A 26,338-nucleotide genomic window follows, 5' to 3' on the forward strand; every position below is an offset into this window, starting at 1 on the left:
AATGTGAAAAGAAATATATTATTTTAAAATAACTTTTAGAACTTAATGTAAATTTCGTTAGAATTAGACACCCGATACTTTTGTTTTTTTAAAACAAGTCTTCAAGTAAATTTCTCTTGTTTTCAATTTCATCCCTTTAATCTTCTTCAATTTCAAAATTCTGAAAATGTAAAACAATCGTATCACAATAGTAAGTAATATATTTTAAGAAGATTATGTGCATATAATATATTTCAAAAATAAAGTTTACGGTTTTATTACTGCAGACTTGCCCGTGATAGATACAGCATGCAGACATACATTTTAATCCGTTTTTCTTGCAAGAACATATGCTAATTCTGCGCAAATTTCTTGACCAAGTCTTACAAACACAACGAATCACTTTGATATATTGGTTAGTGCTACATCTTTGTCTGTAGGTATTGAAAGAAGACAACCATTATCTAATTTCCATCTCCATTTTTTTGGATCTAAGCTGAAAGATTCATCTAGCATTTTCCTTTCAATAACCTGGAGATGAACTCTAAAACCATGAAAAAAGCAGCACTATTTGTTGGTGGTAACTTTTCTGGTTTAATATTTCTTTCACAAACCTTTTGTTTATATTTCAAAAATATCTAAGAAATGATACTATAAAAATATGGCATTTTTTTAGTCTAAATCTAATTTTTCTCAATCTAAATGAAGGGCGTAAGTCCAAAAAATCAAAATTAAACGTTCAAATGTTTACCGCATTTTCCTAAACAAAGATTGTGCATTTTCACCAAAAAATTCAATGAAAGCTTTTACAGCAGATTCTCCAACTTCTTTTTTGGTTGCCCAGTAATTTAAAATAATTTCAGATACTGATTGTATACTATTTGAATTTTGAAGTATTTTTCAAAAACAACGTTTTTCTTAACAAAGTATTGAAGATGTCGAGTCACATCATGACTCTTCATGAACAAATTTATTATTAAACAGAAGTTGTCTAAAATCCATTATTCGAAAATTAGCATCTTTTATTCTCCAGAGTTTTTTCTTGCTTCTTTAATAAAATAAACTTCATTTATTTAATCTTTCCAATGATAAATTAGCATTACTGCTATATCAGTATCATTGGAAAAAATAATGCATGGTGAAATTTTTTTGCAACTTCCAACAGTTTAGAGACAATTTTTGTATCAGCATCACCTTTGCAAAGATATACTTTTTGGCCATCTTGTTTAGGATAATCTAACAAAATAAAATTAACTATGCTTTGTTGTGTGAATTTGATAGAAAACGCTTATGTGAGTTCGGAATCTAATTATTTTCTCTCATAACAAAATTTGGGAAAAACCATTGCATGTTGTTCTAACTATGTGTTTATTAGATTTAATTGGAAACCGTTTATTATAACCATTAAATATAATATAAGTAGTGGCATATTTTTTTCTTATATAGCTGACATAGGTCTCAACAATTTTTATAAATCTCATACCTTTGTTAAAATAACTCTGTGGAGTAAGGAACCTCAGTTAATGACATACATGCACAAGCTGACGTTTGTACTAGACTTAATTTTGTTGTCAGGAAGAATCACTTTGCGTAAAGATGATTTGTTTGCTTTCAGCGTTACATTATTTTTAAATAATACTTGTGGGGTATGAATGAGCTCATAGTCAAAGTATAGTTAAGCGTCATCCTGTCTTTCTACCGTTGCTGCAAACCTATTAAAAAGTGTTGAATCGACATAATTAGTTTGTTTGTCTAGTTTTAAGCTATTAGTCAAGACATCCAAAGAAAAAAACCTTTTCTTATTTTTAAACTTTGCTTCATTGAACTTAAGACTGTCAAAAAAAGTTTTTAGACGAACGCCAATGTTCTCAGCCTCGTCGCAGTTGACACGGTCTTTACCATTGACTCACACAACACCCGTGGATAATAAATAAATATATTTTTCTAATTTATTTTTATTCCATTTCCTATTAAACCAACTTTGCATTTTAAAGAACGCATCAGGGTCTGCTAAATTACAAGATCAGAAGATAGGCCAGCCTTATACCTTGCAGATTGGTGCACTGCGTGACAACCATCAAAAAATTGTTGTGTAACTACATGTTTGTTTCTCTAAGATATTGATTTTCTGGCAAGTATAACCTGGAATACTTGGCATAGTTTTATTGTCCTAATGCGGCAAATAATTAATCATTTTTGAGATTGTTTTAAGATGCAAATACCAGTTACAAGTTCTCTCTGGAACTAAAAGTTCCTTTATGGTACCAATGTAGTATATGTACAAGATACAAAGTTTTGCAGTGTGTCATTCATATGATGTGTAGGTTAATATGGCAAATTCACTATTTTTGAAAGCATCTGTATTACCAAGTCTGATTAACTCTTCCTTGTTCAGATCATTTTGCATTGTCATTTTATAACTGTATTCAAGTCCGGATATATCTAGTTTTTATTCGTCAACAAAAATATCTATAACATGACTTATGAATGCACACTTACACCAACATGTGACTTTTCAAGGAATTTGAAACAGCTTTTCCTTTTATCATTTGCTTAACCGTATATTTAGAGCAAACTTGCTTTAACACCTTTTTCAGGCCAGTTCCTGCCATTAATTTTCCAATTCTTCCGAGAAAACCCATCATTGTGTGAAACCCTAAGAGTCGACATACTATATTGAGGTTCTGATCTTTTATAACACCGAGCGGTCTCTGCAACAAAGGCTGATCAAACTTTACGCAGGGAATAATTGTTTTATATTTATTAGCTTTATTAATTGAACCCGTCATTTCGAAAAGGACATAAGTCCAAAATTTTTAACAATTAGTTTATGAGTTTGAATTAAAAATTTCTGTATGATTTGTGTTTTTTCTATAAAAAATAAAAAATGCATAAGTTATATATGTTCTTTATTTATCTACTTCTATGTTTAGTTTCTTTAGCAACCTAGACATTATTTTAATAAAAATCATATTTTTGTTGATTTTGAAAAGTTTTAGTAAATGGACTTGTGCCCTTTTCGAAATGACAGGTTCAATTATGAAAAGCAGTGTAAGTATATGCAAGTTTCATCTTAGGAGTTAATCATAGGTAAAAAGTTGATGAATGCTTTTTCATTACTTGTTGTTAATTTTGATGTAGTATGCATAATATAACCTGACCAGTTTGGGCGAGGATTATTTTATGAGCTAGAAAACCATGCTACAAACCAAACAATATCACTAATTTCGGGCGCACAAAATACTTCAGATACAAATCTTTTATTGGTTTAAAACTTACATTTAACAAACCGTGATAGCTTGATCCGTGAAAAGGCATTATTTTAGATGACACATCAGAAATGTTTTTAATAGACTTGTGTTTCAAATTCGTTATGCTTTCATAACTGTATTTAGAAGAAGAACATATTGATATTAAACCTATTCCGTGAAACGTTCCTTTTACGGTCAATGTGCCAATGTTGTGATCTAGATTGTCAGCCACTCAATGTAGGAAATTCGGCTTTTGTTCTTGCACAGCATTTACTTTACTAACTGCAGCAGATGACTTAAATAACTTCTGTTCATCGGTGGATATTGAAGATCCAAATTTATAAAGGTAATTCACAAGCCATTTTGTTGCAAAAGATATATCAATCTACGTCAATCCCAAATGGAATTAGTGCTTTCATAAAACTTTGTCGCAAAACTTGAGTAATTCATTGTCCTAAACTAATTTGTCAAAGCTTTATACGAATTAAAAGCCTTGGGAATTGCTGTAAACTCTTTGGAACCCACTTAAGTCTATATTCAATGTCACCCATATCCTCTTGTGATTGATATACAGGTCTAATTACATCCATTTTTCTAATTTTGTTCGAAATTATACTTGCAGCGGGAGCAATAATATTATCTTTAGTACAAGGTTTTGAATTTAGTACAGGTTTTTGAATTTTTAATATTTCAAAAGAAGCCATGTCTCTGAACTGAATTAGATCGACCGGAGAGTTATCCTAAAAAACTATGATCACCATAATGTTCAAGTAACATTCATTTTAAAGATTTCGTTGAGTAATATGAATAACCATTACTAAGTTTTTTGATCTTAATGTGCACATCGGAAAGGGTACAAAGTTCGGCGTCAGTCATAACAATACATCCAACGAGAATCTACAGCATTTCTACATTCTTCCTCTCTATTCAAAAAACGTTCAATTATTTTGTTAATCAATGGTATAGATTCAATTTTAGCAATTTCTTAATGCTTGTGGTCTACCTTTTTGGTACAAAGAAAACGTTTTGATTTCCAATCAAATACTTTTCAAATAAGTTTCTTTCTTGGTACACATAATTATTGATCTTTACGACTATCCACAAACTTTCTTCTACAGCTATGATAGACTAGTACTGTTGTACTTTTATGCGTGTTCTGTCGCAACTGGACTTTAATATAACTAATAATGTGCAAAAATAACTTATCTGATATGTTTTCTTATCCGAAACATTTTTATAATAACAAATATATTTGTTTTTCAATTATACAAAGTATAAATAAACAATTAGAAATGATTCAGCAAAACCTCATTAGTGAATATGAGCTATTATTTGCAAACCGATGTTTTAACAAACTGTGCGAAATAAGTTTTGACAAAACTTTTATTAGATGTGTTGTAAATTGCGTTTTACTTCCATTCTTTTGAAAAAAAGATAAGTTTATAAGAATTAAACTTTTTCAGCTCTTTGATATGTAAAACTATCATTACCACATACTCTCGCAACTCTAAGTTACAGTTCTCATTATTTTTTGTGGTCTGGAATAAAAGTAATCTTACTTTTTGGCTAAAAAACAAAATCCTTTTATGTAAGGATTATGTGCTTTTTTACTGTTAAGAAGGTAGTCCCCTCAAAAAGTGCTTGGTTAAAAAAAGTTAAAGTTTTTGATACCAAGTTATATTCCTTAAGGTAAAAATTAACAAAGTAAAAACAACTTAGACAAATAAATAATAAAATTTGATCTTAATTTTTTCAATAAATCCATGTTTCAAAAATTCGTTACTTAAAACTTATTAACTTTGAGTAGATCTGCTTGCATTTAGTTAGATAGTTTTTTCACCCTTAAAATAATGTTTTTGAGAGTTTTTTAAATATATATAATAATAATCTAGTATTTGATAAACTTAAAATTTTAATACACATACCTAATTGTACCCTAATCTCTCTGTATGGTATTAAAACCTTTCATCGCAAAAACAATCTAAACTATTTCTACAGTATTTTTTAAGATTCCCATTGAGATTTGTATATATTTATAAATGGATTTATAAATTGTTTGACGCCATTGATCTTTTATTTAGTTGGAAAAAGACTAGGTTTATAGTGTTAGGAGCGTTAGCTGATAGGATCTTTTTATATCGGATTTTGAACTTTACAAAAAAGTTTTTTCTACTTTTAAGTATCATTAAGTGACTAGAACAACCAACCAAAAAAGTGATGTAGCCATGTTAAACAACACAACAAGAATAAATAAATCAAACGCACTATATCAGGTTTAGCAAATTTTGACAAAATAACACTTTAATAAAAGCAAGCATTCATTAAAGTATTAGAATACAAAATCAAAGTTTTAATGTTTCAGTTTACAAAATAGTTTAAAAGTTTATTTGTTTTAACTAAATAAAGTTAAAAAAAAAGTTTAATATTAACATATTTATATTTAGCAAAATAAAAAAAATGGAAAGCCTAAATGAGGAGAGCCTCGGTGGATACGATGCGTATTTTATAAATCAACTTTCAGATGAACATGAATGTCCTGTATGTCGAATGGCTCTTCGTAAGCCTATTCAAACACTATGTGGTCATCGACTTTGTTTGTCATGCGCAAAAGAAATGAGAAAAAGGTATTAACTTTTGTAGACTAAAATTGCAAGTAATATGACATGCATATAAAAATACATTTAATAGACTACATATTTCCGAGCTAGCATGCATACACTAGACCGAAACAAGTAAAACTATTGTAATGCCCTTTTTTTGTTTCGACGCTAACCCAACGTTGATCTAATATCAACTTTAATTTTAAAAACAGCTTGATTTGATTAATTGATCCAATGTTAGATTAATCTTGCAAAAGGTAATTTTTTTACAATATAAACACAGCATTGATCCAATATATCTGACCCAATGTTTAAATAATGTAAATGGATTTATTTTCATTCAATGTATGAAATGTAATTTGGGTGGAGAATGTTCAAGAGTATTCTTTGGTAGTTATGTGGTTTCTTTTTTTAATCAGCTCTTAATTATTTTAATTGTAATTGTGTATGAAGCAATTTTTAATGCCAATCATTGAGGGTAGTTTGAAATAAAAGATAATTTATTTGAAATTAAAAGAAGTTTTTGTTTAAGCAAAGAAAATTACAAGCTAACCGGACATGGAATCAACTATAAAATTATTAGATGTATTTCAAACATATGATGGAACTTCGGACGTTGCCGCTCGGATATAACGACCAAAATTAGTTGCTCTAAAACAGAATGTAAAACTGCAATTATTTTTTCAATCCTTCTTTGAAAAATTAAGTATATGATGCTTTAAATGCTGAAGGTAAGCGAGAATAAAAGGAAGACAAGCGTTGTTTGTTAGATGCATTTTTTGTAGATGCTTATACTGCATACAAACTTTTTATGTAACTTTAATGGAAATGGAGAAGTAGAGAAGGCTCCAACCAATTATTTAACAAAGTTTCCCAATACAACATACCAAAATATGCAAGTGCAGAATCCGAAAACAAACTAGAAGATGGGATTAGTCGTAAATGGTTAATTGAAGAAGACGAAAACACAATAGAACTCTCCAAAGGGAAAATTCTCATAATGGTTGTTATCCAACAAAATAAAGGTATAAAATCAGACATGTTTTGGACTGGAGGGAAGCAGTTTTATTAAAACTTATACAAGAGTTGATACGACTTGGTAGGGTAACCTGGAGCAAAGCGAGACACCGGGGCAAAGTGAGACAATTAGGTTTTCTAGCTTTGTACAGAGTTTTTTTGAAATGATTTAGTAATTTTGTTTAATTAAATTAAAAATTTTATTTTTTTTTATGTTTTAAAGTAGTTTTCATCAGTTTTTTCATATAATATGACATAGAAAAGTGGGTGTAATGCTTACGAGTTGCGTCAATTTGATTAAAAAATCAAAATTAAATATTTTTTTCTTATGTGGAAAAAATCCATGTACGTTGCCATTTTTTACTACAGAATAAACAGAGTGTTGAGTTTGTAATCATTTAATTGTTATCCTTCAGCTGCCATTCTTCTTTTTATGTCAGATTATTTTGTTTTAAAGATATTTAAGAAATATATAACTTCACATTTACGGGAAAAGTGCGACAACGCAAGTTACTAAAAGAGGTTGTCAAAGTAAACGTTTAGGATAGCAAGTTTATAAACTTTATAAATCGTTAAAGTAAACGTTTACGATATCATCATTTTATGAAAGAATTTTAAGTAAAAGTAAAACATTATTTTATTAGAAACTTTAAAAGAATATAATATAACTTTGTTGTCATTTAGTGACCAAAAATTTTTAAATGAGAAACTACAAGAGAAAAACTAATCAAGCTAACTGGAACGAAGATGACATAAAAAATGCTATTACAACAGTTAAGTTGAAGCAGATGTCTGTAAGAAAAGCTTATACAAACTTTAGTGTGCCAAAAGATTCACTACATCGGTGTGTTAAAAAGGCTTCACTTGAAAGTGGTTTACATACTAATTTACTTGGTAGATTTAGAAAAGTGCTTACAAATAACCAAGAACAAGATCTAAATAAGTATATTAAAGATATGGACAATTCATTTTATGGTATCTCAATGATGGATATTAGATTGATAGTATTTGAGTTTTGCAGAAAAAATTTAATTCCAAATTCTTTTAACAAAGATAATAAATTTGCAGAAGAAGACTTTTTGCTAGGCTTTTTAAAACGTCATCCTGATTTATCACTAAGAAAACCAGAAGCAATTTCTATAAACAGAGTATTTGGTTTGAATGAAGATAATTATAAAATCTATTTTAGTAATTTAGAGAATTCGGTAGATAAATACTTTGAGCCACATCAAATTTTTAATTGTTATGAGTCTGGGTTGCCATACGTCCATAAGCCATTAAAAGTTATCTCATCTACAGGAAAACGGTGTGTTTTATCAGTGACAAATGGGGAAAAATTAGTCACAACAATAATTTTATGTGAATGTAATTCTGTTGGTCATTATATACCACCCGTGATGATAATTAAGCGCAAAAAAAAAGAAATTATTACTCACAGATAATGCTCCAGTTGGAACTATTCAAGGATGCTCCGAATATGGCTGGGTGAATACTGATTTATTTCTTGAATATATACAACATCTTGTTAAACATGTACGATGCACCTTGATCAACAAAGTTTTACTTATATTTGACGGTCATCGTTCTCATACCAAAAGTTTAAAACTTATAGACTATGCTCGTGACAAGGACATCTTTGAGTGATAATAATAATAAAAAATCATACCTCTTGAAATTCACTTTGAACACGATAACAAAAAATAAAGTGAAATTTTACAGCAGCCAGAGTTGACTACATTAGAATTAATGAGTCATGATAAATTAAACCATATTGAAAGCTTTTCAGAGACTATTGTTACTTCATCAAGTTCTTTTGAAGACATACTTCAAATTCCAAAACTTTATCCTCAAAAGAGAAAATTTGCTGAAAAACTCAAATTATAACTAGTTCTCCATATAGTAAAAAAATTTTGTTTGAAAAGAACAATGAGAAAAAACCAATAGGAAAAAAAACAAACAAATAGGAAAAAAAAAAAGAACAATAAAAAAAAACCTTTACTGGAAAAAAAAAATGACAATAAATTAAACAAAAAAATATATGAAAAAGAAAAAAAAGTAAAGAAAATAAAAGAAATGCTTGATTGAAAAAGATGCAAACAATGAAGAGGAATGATTTTGTCCAGTTTGTCAAGGGAAATGGTGCAATGGCACCCTAATTGATCGGATAGCTTGTTGTGTATGTACTGTTTGGGTACACGAAGACTGCACATTAAACAATGTTTGCTTTTTATGTGAAGAGATTTTATTCAAATTTTTTCACTAACATGAAAGTTTGCAAATGCATTTTTTGTATTGATAATTTTTTTTTAATTCCTATTATGTTTTTTGATTTAAAAGGAAAAATAACATTATAAAATGATACCTTTATGTTTTTGTATGCATTCTTATATTTAATCAGATCGAATTTATTAAAAGTCTGCTTTAATTTTATTGAAAATTGTATTTTTTACTAAGTTTTTTCTTCAAATGATATCTGTCTCGCTTTACCCCAGGTTTTGGGGAAAGTGAGACAGCTAGTTGTTGCCATTCTAAATTTAATTATGTACCAATGCAACAACCATCAACACAAATATTTAAGAGATCATTCAAAATTTCTTGTTGTGAAACGTGATTCTTCTCAAGTTATGAATATTCTCCCTGAAAGTGTCTCGCTTTGTCCCAGGTAACCATATTGGATTAAATGTTGCGCTAGTGATTATAAAATATCTTCGAGTGTCATTAAAGATCTAAATGATTTGGTGAAGTGGGGAGTATCCACCAACATGGACAACATTTTTGTCAATGAGATAATAGTATATCTCTTATTTTTTAACAGATATTTTGAAAAATTTAGTTGTAAAGTTAGGAAGGGGAACAGATTGGATGAAATGGGGCTCGTGTATTGAGATTGTGTGTGAGCGAGGTTGGTGGAAAGCTTATGTAGTCTAGCAGGAATTGATTTGAAGTGATTTCGAAAAATTTAAACATAAGAGTTGTGTTTTGCATTTGTGAGCAGCAACGATTGAAAGTTACAAGTCCCAATTGTGTCTTATTTAAATTTTAACTTTTTACATTTAGTTTATTATGAAACATTAACTAAAGTGAGTTATAATTAATGAACTTTAACACGAATGTTGGTGTAAAACTTTTATCCGCGTATTTTTATACATAATGAAACGTAAATAACTTATTTTTTAATTTTTATAATTTTTTAGACATGTTCGGGTCCTGTAAAAATGGGTAGTTTTACATAAAAGCCATATATTTAAATTAAAAAAACGTGGTTGCAATTTGCTTGAGTTTAGATAGACACAAATAGAAATATTATTAAAGCGCTGGAAAAATTTAGTTTTGCTTTCCTTCACATATTTTTAATGACGCATTTTTTTGTAACTCAACAAAAAATGGTGTCCTAAAGTGTTTTATGTTGATTTTTGAAACTTGTTATTCAAATAAGATAGCAACAAGTTAACTTTAAACTTTTTTATTTTTGAGTTAACTATTATTTATTTATAAACCATCTACTCGAGGTTGATGCAATTTAATAACAAAAATGCCAGTTTCTGTTTGGTAAAGACAGTTTGCAGTTTTTTGAAAAGATGAGTCGTTTTGTTTGACAAAATGTTAGAACAAAGTTTTGAATGAAAAGTTAACAGTGTGTATTCAAGAGGATTATGCGAACAGCTAATGGTGATTGGGCTGTACATGGTGACTAGGGTTTTGTGTGATTTGATACCAGTTCTTTGGCAATCGGCGCATTTAAAGTTTACTTGTTTAATTTAAACAAGTTTAAACATTTCATTAAAAAAAATTATTTGTAAAATATAACTAAAAAACAAACATAGAAAGTTAATTCATTATAGAATTACAAAAATATGTTAAATAACAAAGTAAATTTTTATAATGCTGTAAATATTTTCTATTTCAAGTACAGTAAAACTGTTGTAGTTCTTAACTTATTGCAGTAATCTTTATTATACATTAAGAATTTATAATTCTTTTACCTTATTATACATATATACTATATACTATGGTATATAATAATATATTATATTATTATATGCCATAATACATGAAAATAATATATGTATGGTAATAATTACTACAACAACTTATACTGTATGAAGTAATATTAGGATAACGAGAACAAATTGAGACACTCTAGCACTAATTAATTTAATACAGGCCACATAATAACTTTTGAATAAAGAACTTGATACTTTTCAAATCTTCTACCATTTTACTAAAACCTTACAAAATAAAAGTTTCAAAACTACATTGCTTTGATCATCAGAGATAATACAAATTTTTCTTGAAGTAACTCAAAATAATACAAATTTTTCTTGAAGTAACTCAAATAAATAATGATAAACCAAAGAGAATTTTTAGAGATTCAATAAGTTTATCATTTTATAGTATAATGCAGCTATTAATAATATATAAAATATAAGCAAACAAACATAATACATACTCAAATTGTCACTAGCCAATCTTGTAATCAAACGCACTGTCACTTGTCACTTAAACCACATATTGCTTCACCAGTTTTTGAAATGAATAACTGTCCGAATGAGCCCAAGTTCTACATTTTAAACATTGACTCAACTTTTCTTTTTGCAGCCTTACTTCATAATCCATTACAAAACATAATATTCCCAGTCTTCAACACTTAAACTTTTAATCTTTTCTTCACTCTGTCCTTACCCTCATTCATTTTCTATTTTTTGTTCTTTTAAATTTTTTGTTTTTTCAGAGGATTCAAATAGTGATTTTCTGTAATGTGATGTTGTTACTATCTGTGATTCTTCTCTCAATCTTGATGGTAAAATAAGCTATTACAGGAATAAATAGCTGGAATATATAGCTGGAATAGCTAAAGTATTAAAGAAGCATTTACCATATTAAAATCAATGGTTTCTGAACTTCCTTACAACAACTGAAAAAAAGGGCGTGACTTAACTTGTCATGCAATTTTATCAGGTTAATGTAAGATGTTTTTAGATAAGTCTTCCCAGGTAACGTGTACGGTTTTTTGTCTTGTATGTCCACGCATGAGTATAATATTTTAGGCAATTTGGCCATGGTCGATTGCAAGTTCTTTAGACGTTGCGGAAAAAACTAAGTTTCAAAAACAAAGAAAGCAAAACTAACAAAATAGGAAATTAATATAAATTTAAATAGAAAAAAATAAAAATAGCTTAAACAACTTTTGCACTGTTTTTGTTTTTATTTATTTGGAACGGTTGTTGTTATCGGCAAAAAAATTTGATAGGGCAAAGCAAAAAAAAAAAAAAAAAACAGTTTTAAGTTGACATTAAAAAGAACAATTTTCATATACTTGTTTTTTTTTTTTTTTTAAGAGAAAAACAAAAATATAAAGTTCTATCTATATTTGTATAACTTTAATGTTGACGTAAGTCAAAAAAAAATCTTAAAAATTACATTATTGTATACCAATTCAAAGCTTAAACATTCAGCTTTTATAAAATATATACACTTTTGTATAAATATCAAGCAGTAGGCTTCTAAGTAGTAAAATAAAAAGCTTTTTATAATTAAAAAAGAATTTTTAGGTTTTTTTTTTTTTTTAGAAAATGTTTTTTGCGTCACTAATAACCATAAAATATTTGTTAACTTTAAAACCACTATTTTTATTGCACATTTTAATAAAATCAAGTATTATCTTTGAATTGAGCTATTACAACACTATTTTGCACGTTAGTTAAATTAAATTATGTCAAATAAAATGATTTCAGATGACGGCGTACTTGAAGTACTTTTTTTAGGTAAAATTTCTTTTATATAATCAAATACTTTTACGTTCCAAGGTGGTCCAGTAATTTGAGACTTTAAATACATTGCTTAATATGTATATTATCAATACAAATTTGGTTTATTATCCGCGTATGTCCGCCTGGTCTCTAATTATGAATTTTACAAATTAACTGATGTATTCAATTTTATGTGGCGAAAACATGATAAGCATTTTGTTTTAAATGGCTATGTAATAATTGGGTTTCAGTGAGTCTTGATTAGTGTTATAAACTTGTTTTAATATTGTTACATCGTATAATATCTATTTATAAGACTTTGCAAGTGTAACTCATGTTTTCCCAGCCGGCAAATAACGTTGAAATAACGTTGAACTTACGTTGAAACCTAACGTTGATATTACGTTGATTTAACGTTTAGAATGAAAGTTTTTTTCAACGTTGATTTATCAACGTTAGGTTCAAACGTTATATCAACGTTGATTCGACGCAAAAAAAACGTTACAATAACGTTGAATTTACGTTGAAACAACTTTAAGAATGACAGTTTTATTAACGTTGATTTATCAACGTTAAACCGGCTGTTAAAAAACGTTTTGTAGTCGCAGAAACCGTTTATAAAAACTGAGATCACCATCAAAACGTAGTATGCATGTCCAATAGTGCTGTTGCACTTCTCTATTACATTATTAAAGTATATTACGGATATTAAATCTACTTATAGTCCATACTTAGACTATTTAGAACTTTTTCAGTTTAGTTTAGTTAAAATAGTATTATTAAAGCAAGAGATAAGTTGTTTTATTGAAAAATATATTAAAATATTACATATATTTACATATAATTGAATAAGATCTACAAATAATTGAATATAATCTACATATAATTGAATAAAATCTACACACATTTCTTCTCTTTTCCATCACCTTTTTGAAATGGAGCGGATTTTAGAAAATCAAACAATATTCCATTAACAGAGGTTTTTTTTGCTCCATTGAATACAATAGAAGAAGTTGTAAATAAAAAAAATATATTAAAAAAATAATCAAAAAAGCCAAACTTGAAAAAATATAATGAATGGAAAGGTGTTACAACTTATAAAGGTATTCTATTTACAAAGTCTTATAAATTAGTGTTTTTAAGTATATTTTTCCACCTTGGCCCTTCATATCCGTGGAGGCCATAAAATTGTTTCGAAAAAACTGTAAATTTTTAAAGGGAAATTTAACTGTTAGACAGGGTCTACATTTTACACTGAGTTTCATTAATAAAGACTCATCAGAAATGAAGAGTCTTTATTGATGTAAAATAAAAAATATTTTTTAAGTGATTTTCTACTAATACATAATTGCTCTGTTCTTTTAAGAACATTGAGCACTCTATTTTGTAGAATAAATTTAAAAATTGTTTATATATATGTATATATATATATATATATATATATATATATATATATATATATATATATATATATATATATATATATATATATGTATATATATATATATATAATTGATTTTTTGACAAGATGAAATGAAAATAACTACATGATTTTTACTACTAAAAGTTTCATGCGTTTAGCAATCATCAGGTAAAAAAATACAAGTATTTTTTATTTTTATTTAATCTTGTCAAAAAATCAATTATAGCTCTGATATCATTCATTATATATATATATATATATATATATATATATATATATATATATATATATATATATATATATATATATATATATATATATATATATATATATATATATATATATATATGATGAATGACATCAGAGCTATATAATTGATTTTTTGACAAGATTAAATAAAAATAAAAAATACTTGTATTTTGTTATTTAATGATTGCTAAACGCATAAAACTTTTAACTAGAGATTTGATCAATGAACAACTGGAGGTCAGGTGCATTGACACTTCATCTAAATCTTTGATAACTGAACCTGTAAAATATAATTATTAGTTTATGGTATAAATTACAAAAATATTTTTATTTTTAGGTATAAAAATTGAAATTTATAAAATCAAAGGATATAAAACTAATACCTGCTAGGGAAATTCTCTTTGTTTATATTTTCTTTTTCGTAAATAGACATTTTCATTATATCATTTTTCTTTTGTAGTTGTAAATTCAAATTTTTCACAATCCTGCTTGCTTCCTGTGGAATTGAAATAGTTATATGAATAGTTATATGAATAGTTATATGACTAGTTATACGAATAGTTATATGAATAGTTATATATTTTGTATTAACAAAATAACTCTTCCTAACAAAATTATTTAAAAAATGATAATTGTAATATATATATGTAATACCTGAAGAGAATTTAGTTTTGATTTGTGGAAACTTAAGCCAATTCTTCTCAGCATTTTAGTGCAGTCAGTTCTTTGGTACCTGGATGCCAATAAACAGTTTTATTACAAATTCAATTAGATGGAATTACACCTTCTTCTCCTTGTAAATCTTCATTCCAAACAGCTCCTTTCCACATTGATTTTGAAAATATTATATGAACTATTAAAAAAAGGAAGAAACCATAATATAAGTTTACTAACAGGCCTAGTTAAACTAGCAAAATCTTGACCTTTTATAACCATGATACTTGTTAAACAATAATATTAGTAGACATTATTAGCAATAAAAAGTTTTTCTTTATTTTATAAATTTATTGTATTTTAAAATTATGTTTGTTAATATATTTATTATTCTATTAATCTGCATAGTTCTGAATATATTATGTTTAAATAACTCAAGGCATCAAAGGAAAATAATGAAAGAATCCCAGGTTGCTAAAACATAATTAACTACATAAAAATAATAAGGAATATTAAACAAAAATAGGTAATATTCGTTACTAATATACAAAATATAATATAAAGTTTATTATAAAATATCACACAACAATAACTTAGTTTGATTGAAAATATAAAAGCAACAAAAATTAAAAAAGAAAACATCTCAATAAATAAAAAATTTCATTCAAACAATTTAAAGACCAAATAATAACTTGTAACTTATTTTTTACACATCTTTATCTAATAAACATTAGTATTATTACCAATTTTTAATACAATATCATTAGTATTTTTGTTTTTACTAAAATTAAAAATATTATATCAGTTAAGCTTTTTCTTATTTTACTTAAAAGATCAACACAATCCTACGTTTTTTCATAACTGAAATTTTATTTTGTTAATGTTGAATTAACAGTGAAAACAAAATATTAGACAACAAGAAAATATTTCTTTATTATATATTTATAACAATCAATCTAATTTCCTTTCTTTTCCGCCACCTTTTCGAAATGGAGCGTTTTTTTCAGAAATCAGACAAAATGCCATCAAGTAAAGTTTCAGTCGCTTTATCGTATTCAATAGAAGAAGCTGTAAATAAAAATAAAAAAGTTTTATATATCTTATAAAGGTATACCTTTCATAGCATCATATAGTCTGGTAAACTTCTGTTAGTATAACAAGAAAAAAATAATCAGTCCTGATCTGAATAACAAGTTAACACCAGGAATAGCATCTGGTTGTAAAAATTGCCTAACCTCGTTCATAATGTATTATAATCGTATTAATGAAAATGGAACTGCAGACATTGAACATTAATTGCCCTTAAACCATTAAAATTATACTACCAAATAAGAAGTCATTGTTCTAATATATACAGTTATAAGTTTTTATAAGTTTTGACATAAAGCTGTGGACATAAAATTAAAAAAAGTTCTGAAACTAAATGATAAAACTATTTAATAAAATACCTATTAAAACTCACTCCTGATGATTGTGTTTTTTCGTTATCTAATATCTCGTCCACTTCAACAAATTCAGCTATTATCCGACAAAATAAAACTTATTTGGCTTATAAATTCACTATTAAAATCAGATTTTCTCACTGTGTTTTGGGATTTCTTATATCAGTAAGAAAATATAACACTCTTATTTGAAAATCTATAATTTATAATACTTTCACAAAACAACTTTTGTTGAACATTTTACAAACCTAATACAATTAAACAAAAATTCACTAAAAAATAATTAATTACATACTGCCTTCTGCCATTAAGAACTTATCAATGTTATCTAATTTTGGTACTCCGTTTCCTTTTTTCTTATCCTCACTGAAAGATAAACGAACTTTGCTTCAGGCTCCAAAATCAGTTACTGTCATAAGCAAGCGTGGTGGTCAATACTATTATTTTGGTCTTGAGACTGGTATACAAAATGCTGTTTCTGCAGATAGCATATGGCTTCTGCTATCAGTATAGCTAACAGCTTGTTTACTTATTCACGTGAACAGCAGTGCTCTAATGCCATTTTGCCAGTTTCTGATTAAAAGAAACATCGTTTTTTTCAATTTCTTCTGAGAAAAACACAGTATCATTGTCACTTTGAGAGAAATAATCATAAAGATATTCTTCACTTTCAAAAAAGCTTTCCGAATTTTTGTCTTCTTTTACTTAATAATATTTTGTGTAAATTTTGAATTGTCATTATATTTTTCAACTTTCTCTTCTTCACTATTAGAAGATGATATGGCCAGAGCTAGAACATTAGAGTGGCATTTTCGCCAGTTTCTTAAATAAGCCATTAATTTCTTTTGTCTTAAGAACAAGTAGAAATTTGAATACTAAATAAAACGCTTTCGAAAATTTAAAATTCAAAATTTCATACATAAACACCCTCTGTTTTGCGCATTATACTAAAATATTGCTTTGTTACTTTTTCGCATTAACTATTTTTACTTTTAACGTCAATTCAACGGACAGTTTTTTTAATAATTAAGTAATTTAAGTTATTTTGTCAACGTTGATTTATCATTGAAACAACGTTAAATAAACAACGTTTAAATCGTAACGTTGTTTTAACGTTGAGACATAGTTGAACAACGTTGAAACAACGCTTCAACCAAATTTCAACGTTGAAACAACGTAGAGATGCCGGCTGGGTTAATATACTTAAATCTTTAAATATATTGGATATTTATTCATATATAAAATAAGAAAACATAAAGTTAACTGATCCTAATATGTTGGGTGCAATTGTAAATAGTATAAACTTAACTGCACATAACAACTTGTCTAATTTCATAAACCATCTTTGATAAAGGTGGAATATGTAAAAGCTCTAAAATTCGTTTCGAAGAGAATAACAAACACTGGGTACAAAATGAACCGATATCGGTTCAATTTGTAATTGATAAGAATATTCTTTTAACTGCCTTCATTGATAAAGATAACTCTGCTCTTATTCAATTGTAGTGTCCAGACCCAAGGTGAGTTATGATTCTTCAAGTAATAAAACGAAGAAAAGAAGATTGGCACCATTAGTTGCATCTTTTTCATCTTCCTAAATATTGCTTGCATTGGATTGTGGTTTGCACCAAGATGGTAAAGAAAAAGAAGCTGAAGCTGCTTTACAATTTACAGAATATATGATTTTTTGAATAAAAAATAATTTTAAACAAAAATTTTTATATTATTATATACAAAAAAAGGTTTAAGCTATAGGTTCTTTTTTATATGGATTATTTATTGGTTACCTGAAATAATAAAAAGAGCCCTAGAACTGCATAAAAACACTAAAATTAGTAATATAATATGTGCTTAATTTTCTAAATGCATAAAATAATTTTTAATCAGAATGCCAAATTAATATTAGTCTTGTTTATAACTTTGATATTTTAATAAATTTAACATGTTATCTAAATCGTGATATAATCGTGAATATCGTTGTCAGTTATTCCAGGTATCACAATCAAGCTGATTCAGATAAATTCTTAGTACCTTCACATTTGTAGTGTAATAATAATGTATGTTGTAATTATGGGAGTAATCAGATAAAGTTATTACTTTAGACCAGTTTATCTTCATTATGTTTAATAAAATATGTGGTTGCTAAGTATTTAGGTATCCATAGCAACCCAAAATTAAAACTAATTTCACCATTGATACCGCAACCTCAAATTAGCAAACAGAGCAGTTTTTTTTATATGAGAAATTATTAGTTTTGTCGAGTAAGAAGTAAATTCTGGCTCACTGTGAATTGCATTAAAAAAATATGACTTTTTGTGTATTTTTCAAAACTTAAATATTAAATTAGAAATCTTTTCCTTGATGATACTTTTTATTAAATACCGTTTTCTTTCGTTTAAAACAACAATCTTTCAAAATATGCGATTGAAATTAGTATTCTCTGAGGTGGTGCAACAGTGTATTTTTATTTTGCATTATCTGCATTTTTTATACTTTTGTAAAATTAAATATATTGTGAAAGTTTTGTTTTTTTTATATATTCATATATATATATATATATATATATATATATATATATATATATATATATATATATATATATATATATATATATATATATATATATATATATATATATATATATATATATATATACATATATATATATATATATATATATATTTATATATATATATATACAATCAAAATAAGAGACGTTTTTCTTTTTTTAGAAATAAGGGAGTCTTAATTTGTCCATCAGACAATAGCATTTTGGATTCTAGTAAAGTAACTATTTTTAACTTAGTTTGTTAGTTTTAACTTTTTAAATCAGTTTATATATCTTTTTGTAATCATATAGAAAAATCCTTATTTTTGTTTTATAAAAAATATATACTAACAATTGATAACATGTTTTCTCATAGATTTTTCCCGATGCAGCTATTGAAAGAGTTATAATGCAATTAAAAGTTAAATGTAACAATTTTTCCTATGGTTGTGAATGGACCGGAGAACTAAAAATACTTAATGTATGTTAATTAAATTTTGTTCAAAAATATTTGATGCAACAATTTTACTATATCTCGGTGTTAAAAAGCCCATAAACATTCTTCATTAATGTTTTTTTTTAGTATAATTGTTATTACTATTTGAAGAGTGTTTTGTTAAAAGTGTTAAAGCGTTCATTTCATTGTTTTGGAAAAAAAATTGTAATCTAATTGTTTGGCAAAATATGTTTTGAAAATTAATAGATTTTTAACCGTAAACAAAGACGATGAAGTGTTTTTTTATTCATACTGACATAGTTAGAGTTCTTTTTTAGTCAAGAATCTGAACCTTTGAAAATCTTAATTTTGGGAAGAATAGCTTAGCTCCACTTTAAAAACTCGCTTTTTACTTATAAATGAAATTAAAAAATATAAGTAAGTTTGCAACAGTTTAACTGAGGCAGACCAAAGTTTTTTGATTTACTATGGTATTCTACTTGATGACAATTATGACAAGTTTTTTAACTCATATGCAATAAGATATAGATGAATAAATGATTCCATTTATAACAGTTTAGCTAATTATTTAAACATAATGTAACTTAATAACTAATTATAATGTAATGTAATAAGTAGGTTATTAGTTAGTAGTTAAGTTAATGTAATCTAATAAGATTTTATTGCATGTTAAAAAATTAATGTTTAAATGTTTTAAAGTGGTTGTTCTTTTTGATAACATTCTAGAGATAAAAAAAATGCAAATTGTCTGTGTTTACAAAACAAGGTTATTTCAAAAATTATTGTTTTTTTTTTTTGTATAATTTCGTACACAAACAGGGTTCGTGTACTGGTTGGAACACTTTGAGCCGTAATAGCCTGAGAGAAGTAAGGAAGAATTAACTAGTGAGATTAAGTGTTAGTATCAGATTACTAAAGTTTGGACAGATGTCCAGTAAAAAAACTAAAGCTATTTAGTAGGGGCACATGTTCCTTTCTATTTTACAACTGTCTACAACTGTCTAAGTATAGTCTTTTGTATTATATAGGTTCCGGTATAATCGAATATTTTGCGTTAGAAAAGCCTAACCAGTTGAAATTTGTCGTTTTATTCAAGAATTGCTCCTCGTGACATCATGATCTTTGGTTGAGGAATCTAGCCCAATGGAATTTGTCGTTTTATTTAGGACTTCCCATGGTAACCTTGCCTTAAAATCATGCTTTTTATTTTTAACACCATGATGCTGGGTTAAGAAATCTCTGTAATTGGAATTTATCGTTTTGTTTATAGTTATTCCATTGTGATCTAGCCTAAAAAATTTCACTTTTGATGTTGTGATTTTGTGTTAAAAAGTCTAACCAGTAGAAATTTGTCGTTTTATTCAAGAATCGCTCTTCTTGACATCATGATCTTAAGTTAATGAGTCTAGCCCACTGGAATTTCTCGTTTTGTGTAAGACTTCTTGTTGGTAATTTGTCGCTTTATTCAAGAATCGTCTCTCTTGACATTATGATCTTGGGTTAAGAAATCTAGCCGATTGGAATTTGTCATTTTGTTCATTATTATTCTAAAGCAATCTGGCCTGAGAGATTTAACTTCTGACTTTGTGATTTTGCGTTAAAAACTCTAATCTTGGGTTGAGGAATCTAGGCCACTAGAATTTGTCGTTTTATCTAAGACTTCTCCTTGGTAACCTTGCCTAAAAATTATCATTTTTATTTTTAACACCATGAGTTTGGGTTAAGAAATCTAGCCAATTGGAATTTGTCGTTTTATTCAAGAATCGCCCCTCTTGACATTATGACAACCCAAGGTTAAGGAATCTAGCCAATTGAGATTTGTCGCTTTGTTCACAATAATTCTATTGTGATCTAGCCTGAGAGATTTTATTTCTGACATTGTGATTTTGCGTTAAAAAGTTGTATCTTGGGTTGAGGAATCTAGCCCAATGGAATTTATCGTTTTATTTAGGACTTCTCCCTGGTAACCTTGACATCATTATCTCGAGTTAAGAAATATAGTCAACTGGAATTTGTCGTTTTATTTAAAACTTCTCTTTCGTGATCTTGCCTCAAAATTATAATTTTTACTTTTAACACCATGATTCTGGGTTAAGAAGTCATTTGGAATTTGTAGTTTTGTTTATAGTTATTCTATTGTGTTCTAGCCTGAAAGATTTAACTTTGGTCATTGTGAATTTTGTGTTAAAAAAGTCTAACCAGTAGGAATTTGTTGTTTTATTCAAGCGCCAACCCTCTTGACATCATTAGCATGGGTCTAGAAATCAAGCCTAGTGAACCACCGACATCATTTTCATAGTACGGGGTTCAAGTCCCACCTCCGACTAAGACTTTTTCCCTTTTTCCTTTTTTTTTTTATAAAACGGCAAATTCCATGGGATTTGAATTTCTAACGCAAAATGATGATTTCAAAAGTTATATTTGGAAGTTAGAGTTATAGCGAGATAACAAAGGAGAGGTCTTAAATAAAACAACAAATTTCAATAGGCTAGATTTCTAAACCCAATTTATAATGTTAAGAGGGGTGGGGCTTATTTAAAAACGACAAATTCCTACTTGTGAGACTTTTTAACGCAAAATCACAATGTCAATAGTAAAATCTTTCAGGCTAGATCACAATGGAATAATTATAAACATAACGACAAACTCCAATTGGCTAGATTTTTTAACCCAAAATCATGGTGTTAAAAATAAAAAAGTGATAATTTTTACCAAGGTTACCAAGGAGAAGTCTTAAAAAAAATGACAAATTCCAATTAGTTAGATTTCCTAACCCAAGATAATGATGTTAAGAGGGGCGATTCTTGAATAAAGCGACAAATTACCAACGAGAAGTCTTAAACAAAACGAATAATTTCAGTAGGCTAGACTCATTAACCCAAAATCATGATGTCAAGAGGGGCGATTTTTGAAAAAAACGACAAGTTCCTACTGGTTAGACTCTTTTAACGCAATTTATTCAATTATACGCGAACCTATATAAGACAAAAGGCCATGCTTAGACAGTTGTAGACAGTTGTAAAATAGAAAGGAACATGTGTCCCTACTTCTTCTACATAAGCTTTAGTTTTTTACTGGACATCTGTCCAAATTTTAGTAATCTGATATAACACTAAATCTTACTAGTTAATTCTTCCTTACTTCTCTCAAGCTATTACGGCTCAAAGTGTTTCAATCAGTACACGTACCCTGTTCGTGTACAAAATTATACAAAAAAATTATTGATATTTTAAAGTAATTTAAATAAGTTCTTTATTTTAAGGAACATTTGGGTACTTGCAATTATCAAACATTAAAATGTCTAAATAAACCGTGTTCTACTTCACTTTTGCCTAAGAATCTAAAAGAACACATGGAAAAACTTTGCATTTATCGTTTGGTTACCTGTCAATATTGCAAACAGAAGATTATTTTTAGTGAGAAACAAGTAAAAGCAATCATTTATTTTACTTCATTTTTAATTCTGCTAATATTTATATTTTGTTTTCAAAAAATAAAATTCAACTTAAACTTTGTTATCACACACTCACACACACATGCACACACACACACACACACACACACACACACACACACACACACACACACACACACAGGCACACACACGCACACACACACACAAATACACAATTTTTGAGTTTTTTAAACACTTTCTGGACTTCTTACTCGGTGTAGTTAAGGTAATTTCAAAATATTAAAGCGTCTGTATGATATTTTGCTGGCCACAACATACTTTTATTAAATAACTAGGTTTCTGAACTATGACAAAACGAAAATATAAACCATAGGAGTTTGTAAATTTTGCCATAACATAATATAAAAGTGTTGCGAGAAAACTCAAACCGGAGATTATTATTTTATATTTATTCTCCTAAAAGTTACGTTTGCTATTCGATTTGAAATAAGATTTGAATTAAATTCGTTGTTTAGGTCAAAGAAACAACAAAGTTCAAAAACATGAACTGTTAAGATTTTTACAGGCAGTTTTTCGTAACTATAAGCTCATTTTTAATCAGAAATTTTTAAACACAACATTTTTGTAAATTTTTGTTGAAAATTTATAGAAATGTTATGTTTTGACAACTATATTTAAGTAATATGGACAAGAACAGGTTAGAACTAGGATCTATATTGGGTTGAAGTACTTTTTTTCATAAATTTTTAACAAAAATTAACTTTATGCTGTCTAGCAAAGTTGATTTAAAGACTCAAAAATTGTTTTCTTTAAAAACATAATTAGGGGTAGTAAAAAAGTTTTCAAAATTATATAAAAAGAGAAAAGTGCGGTATAATGCGGTTGTGGTGTTGTGGTAGAGTGCTCTCTTCATATGCGACAGGTTCCGAGCTCGATCATCACCACGTCCGCGCTCAACTTGTTTATCCGCACAACGTCCTTGTTTGTCAAGGTTCGTGTTTCAAAGTTATAGTGTTTAGAGAGGGTTATAATCACAATTAAGTAGCCTCCTCGTCTGTAATAGCCTTCTCGGCTTTGGTGAATTAAGATATTTATATTTATATATAAATATATATATATATATATATAAATATATATATATATATATATATATATATATATAAATATATATATATATATATATATATATATATATATATTTTTTTTTTTTTTTTCTTTGCCTTTAATTTTATAGATATAAGTAATAGTTAAAAAGACTTTATATATATATATAATATATATATATATAAATATATATATATATATATATATATATATATATATATATATATATATATATATATATTTATATATATATATGTATATATTTATATATATATAATTATATATGTATAAATATATGTATATATATATATAAATATATATATATATGTATATATATATATATATATATATATGTATATATATATATATATATATATATATATATATATATATATATATATATATATATATATATATATATATATATATATATATATATATATATATATATATATATATATATATATGTATATATATATATATATATATATATATATATATATATATATATATATATATATATATATAAATTCAAAATCTCTTTAAATATTTATATCTTAAGCAAATAAAAAACAGCATCTTAAGCTATTGTATGGTAAAAATTAAAGGCCAAGCAAGAATATATTTTTTTTTCTACTACTCCGTTTTTTAAGTTATGAGGTTTTGAGAAGCATATTTTTAATATATGGATTTGTTGAAGAAACAGTAGTTGAAATACTGTTTTTCTTCACTTTTTTTATTGATATAATTTAAAGAAATATGTCAATAGCGAGTAATAACATCATTGTAACTGACCGTGACTTTAAATGATGCAGAGTTGAATTTATTTATGTTATTTTAAATTTAATGAATTCTTTTTAAAAAATCTTGTATGCAAGTAAGTATGCATTTAAGTATGAATTTACCTAACTGTTGTGCTGAAATAACTAAACTAGGTTGCTAACTTCGTTATTTTTTAAGTATTTTAAATTACAAGTTTTCCATGAAAGTTTAAAAGTCTGAAGCATTTTTTTAACTGTAATATACGACTAGCAGTCAGCAGTCATATATTACAGTTGTTAGTAAATGAATTAATAGTAGCAATTTAAGTTGATATATTATTTTTAAATTATAACAAAATACTAATTTATCTTTAAAACAAACTGTTTAGCTCCGCTCGCTTTTAGATAACGACATAGAGACTAGATAACATTAGTTATTAAATCAGTAAATTCTAAGAAATACCTGAAATACTGAAGAGAGAGAGAAATACAGATTGAAAGAGAGAGAGAGAGAGAGAGAGAGAGAGAGAGAGAGAGAGAGAGAGAGAGAGAGGGAGAGAGAGAGAGAGAGAGAGAGAGAAAGAGAGAGAGAGAGGTTGACGGTGTTTCTAAGACACTGCGTTAAAAAAAGTTATAAAGATACAAAACAAATCATTAAAACTTATTAAAAAATTTAGTATGATCATAACCAATTTTGTAAATTTTTTGTATATTATAAAATATAGTAGTTAAAAATAGCGATAAAAAAAGCATAATGTTGGTTTTGCAATGATACCAGTAGACAAAGTTATGTTTACCTTAATTATGTGGAATTCTTTTTTTTTTTTAACTGCTGACTTTTGATTAATACAGTAAATCTCACATCATATTTAAATTTACTAAATTAAAATCATGTTTTAACATGATTTTAATTTAGTAGACTAACTAATAAATCAATTACAAAATCATCTTTAAAAGAAAATTGTTCTATTAGAATATGTTTGAATTTATATAAAAAAAAGTCATTAGCTATATACGAAAATTATTAATAGTTTCGATGAAAACCTAATAAAATATGAAGTGATAAAGATTAAAACTATAAAAATTCGTTAAAAAATAATTCCTTATGATAATAATAATAAATTTATTAGTCGCAATATCATAAAATATCAGAAAGCATTTTAAGAAATAAAAAAAGAATATAATAAAAAATAGATTTAAAGTTTTAGTTCAATTTAAATATTAAAATCTTCTTAGATTGATGATGCTAATAGGATTACGAAAAAAACTTAACTATGCAACTTGGAAAAAAATATTGCAATCAACTGCGGTATTAATATTTAGATTCTATAATAAGATTCTTACTTTTATTTGCCGGGGCCGGAGCCGTAGCCGAGCCGGTTTGCAATAATTCTTATATTTAGTTTTATTTCTAAAGCATAAACCAAAGAAATTATACAGAGCATTTACACCTCCATCCACTAAAATTAGTAGAACCGCTTGACTAGCATAGATCAAAATCTTATCCTATATGTTACCAAGTAACACCACTTTTAAAACATAGAAATAACATCATAGAAACATATATAAACTACAAGTACATAAAACAAAATTATTCAAAACTTTAAATAAGAGCATTCAGAAATAAAAAATAATTTGTGCAATTTTTTTTAAAATAACAATAATGGTTACTTTGATTTAATAAATAT

The 26,338-nt window shown here is 26.9% G+C and overlaps 1 protein-coding gene across 2 annotated transcripts in view; it reads left to right on the forward strand.

Moving 5' to 3' along the window:
* Window positions 1-26,338, forward strand: part of LOC136083933 (TNF receptor-associated factor 3-like) — a 228,285-nt gene that overhangs the window by 70,826 nt on the left and 131,121 nt on the right. The window contains exons 2-5 of one of the 2 annotated variants that reach the window (XM_065803890.1): window positions 5,675-5,854; window positions 19,098-19,152; window positions 19,290-19,394; window positions 22,633-22,797. In XM_065803890.1, coding sequence (XP_065659962.1) covers window positions 5,688-5,854; window positions 19,098-19,152; window positions 19,290-19,394; window positions 22,633-22,797 — 492 coding nt within the window. In that variant the 5' untranslated portion in view covers window positions 5,675-5,687. The remainder of the gene's footprint in view (window positions 1-5,674; window positions 5,855-19,097; window positions 19,153-19,289; window positions 19,395-22,632; window positions 22,798-26,338) is intronic. The other variant, XM_065803891.1, reaches the window with a different exon arrangement.

This window comes from Hydra vulgaris, chromosome 08 (genome assembly GCF_038396675.1).
Source record: "Hydra vulgaris chromosome 08, alternate assembly HydraT2T_AEP".
Lineage (NCBI taxonomy): Eukaryota > Metazoa > Cnidaria > Hydrozoa > Anthoathecata > Hydridae > Hydra > Hydra vulgaris.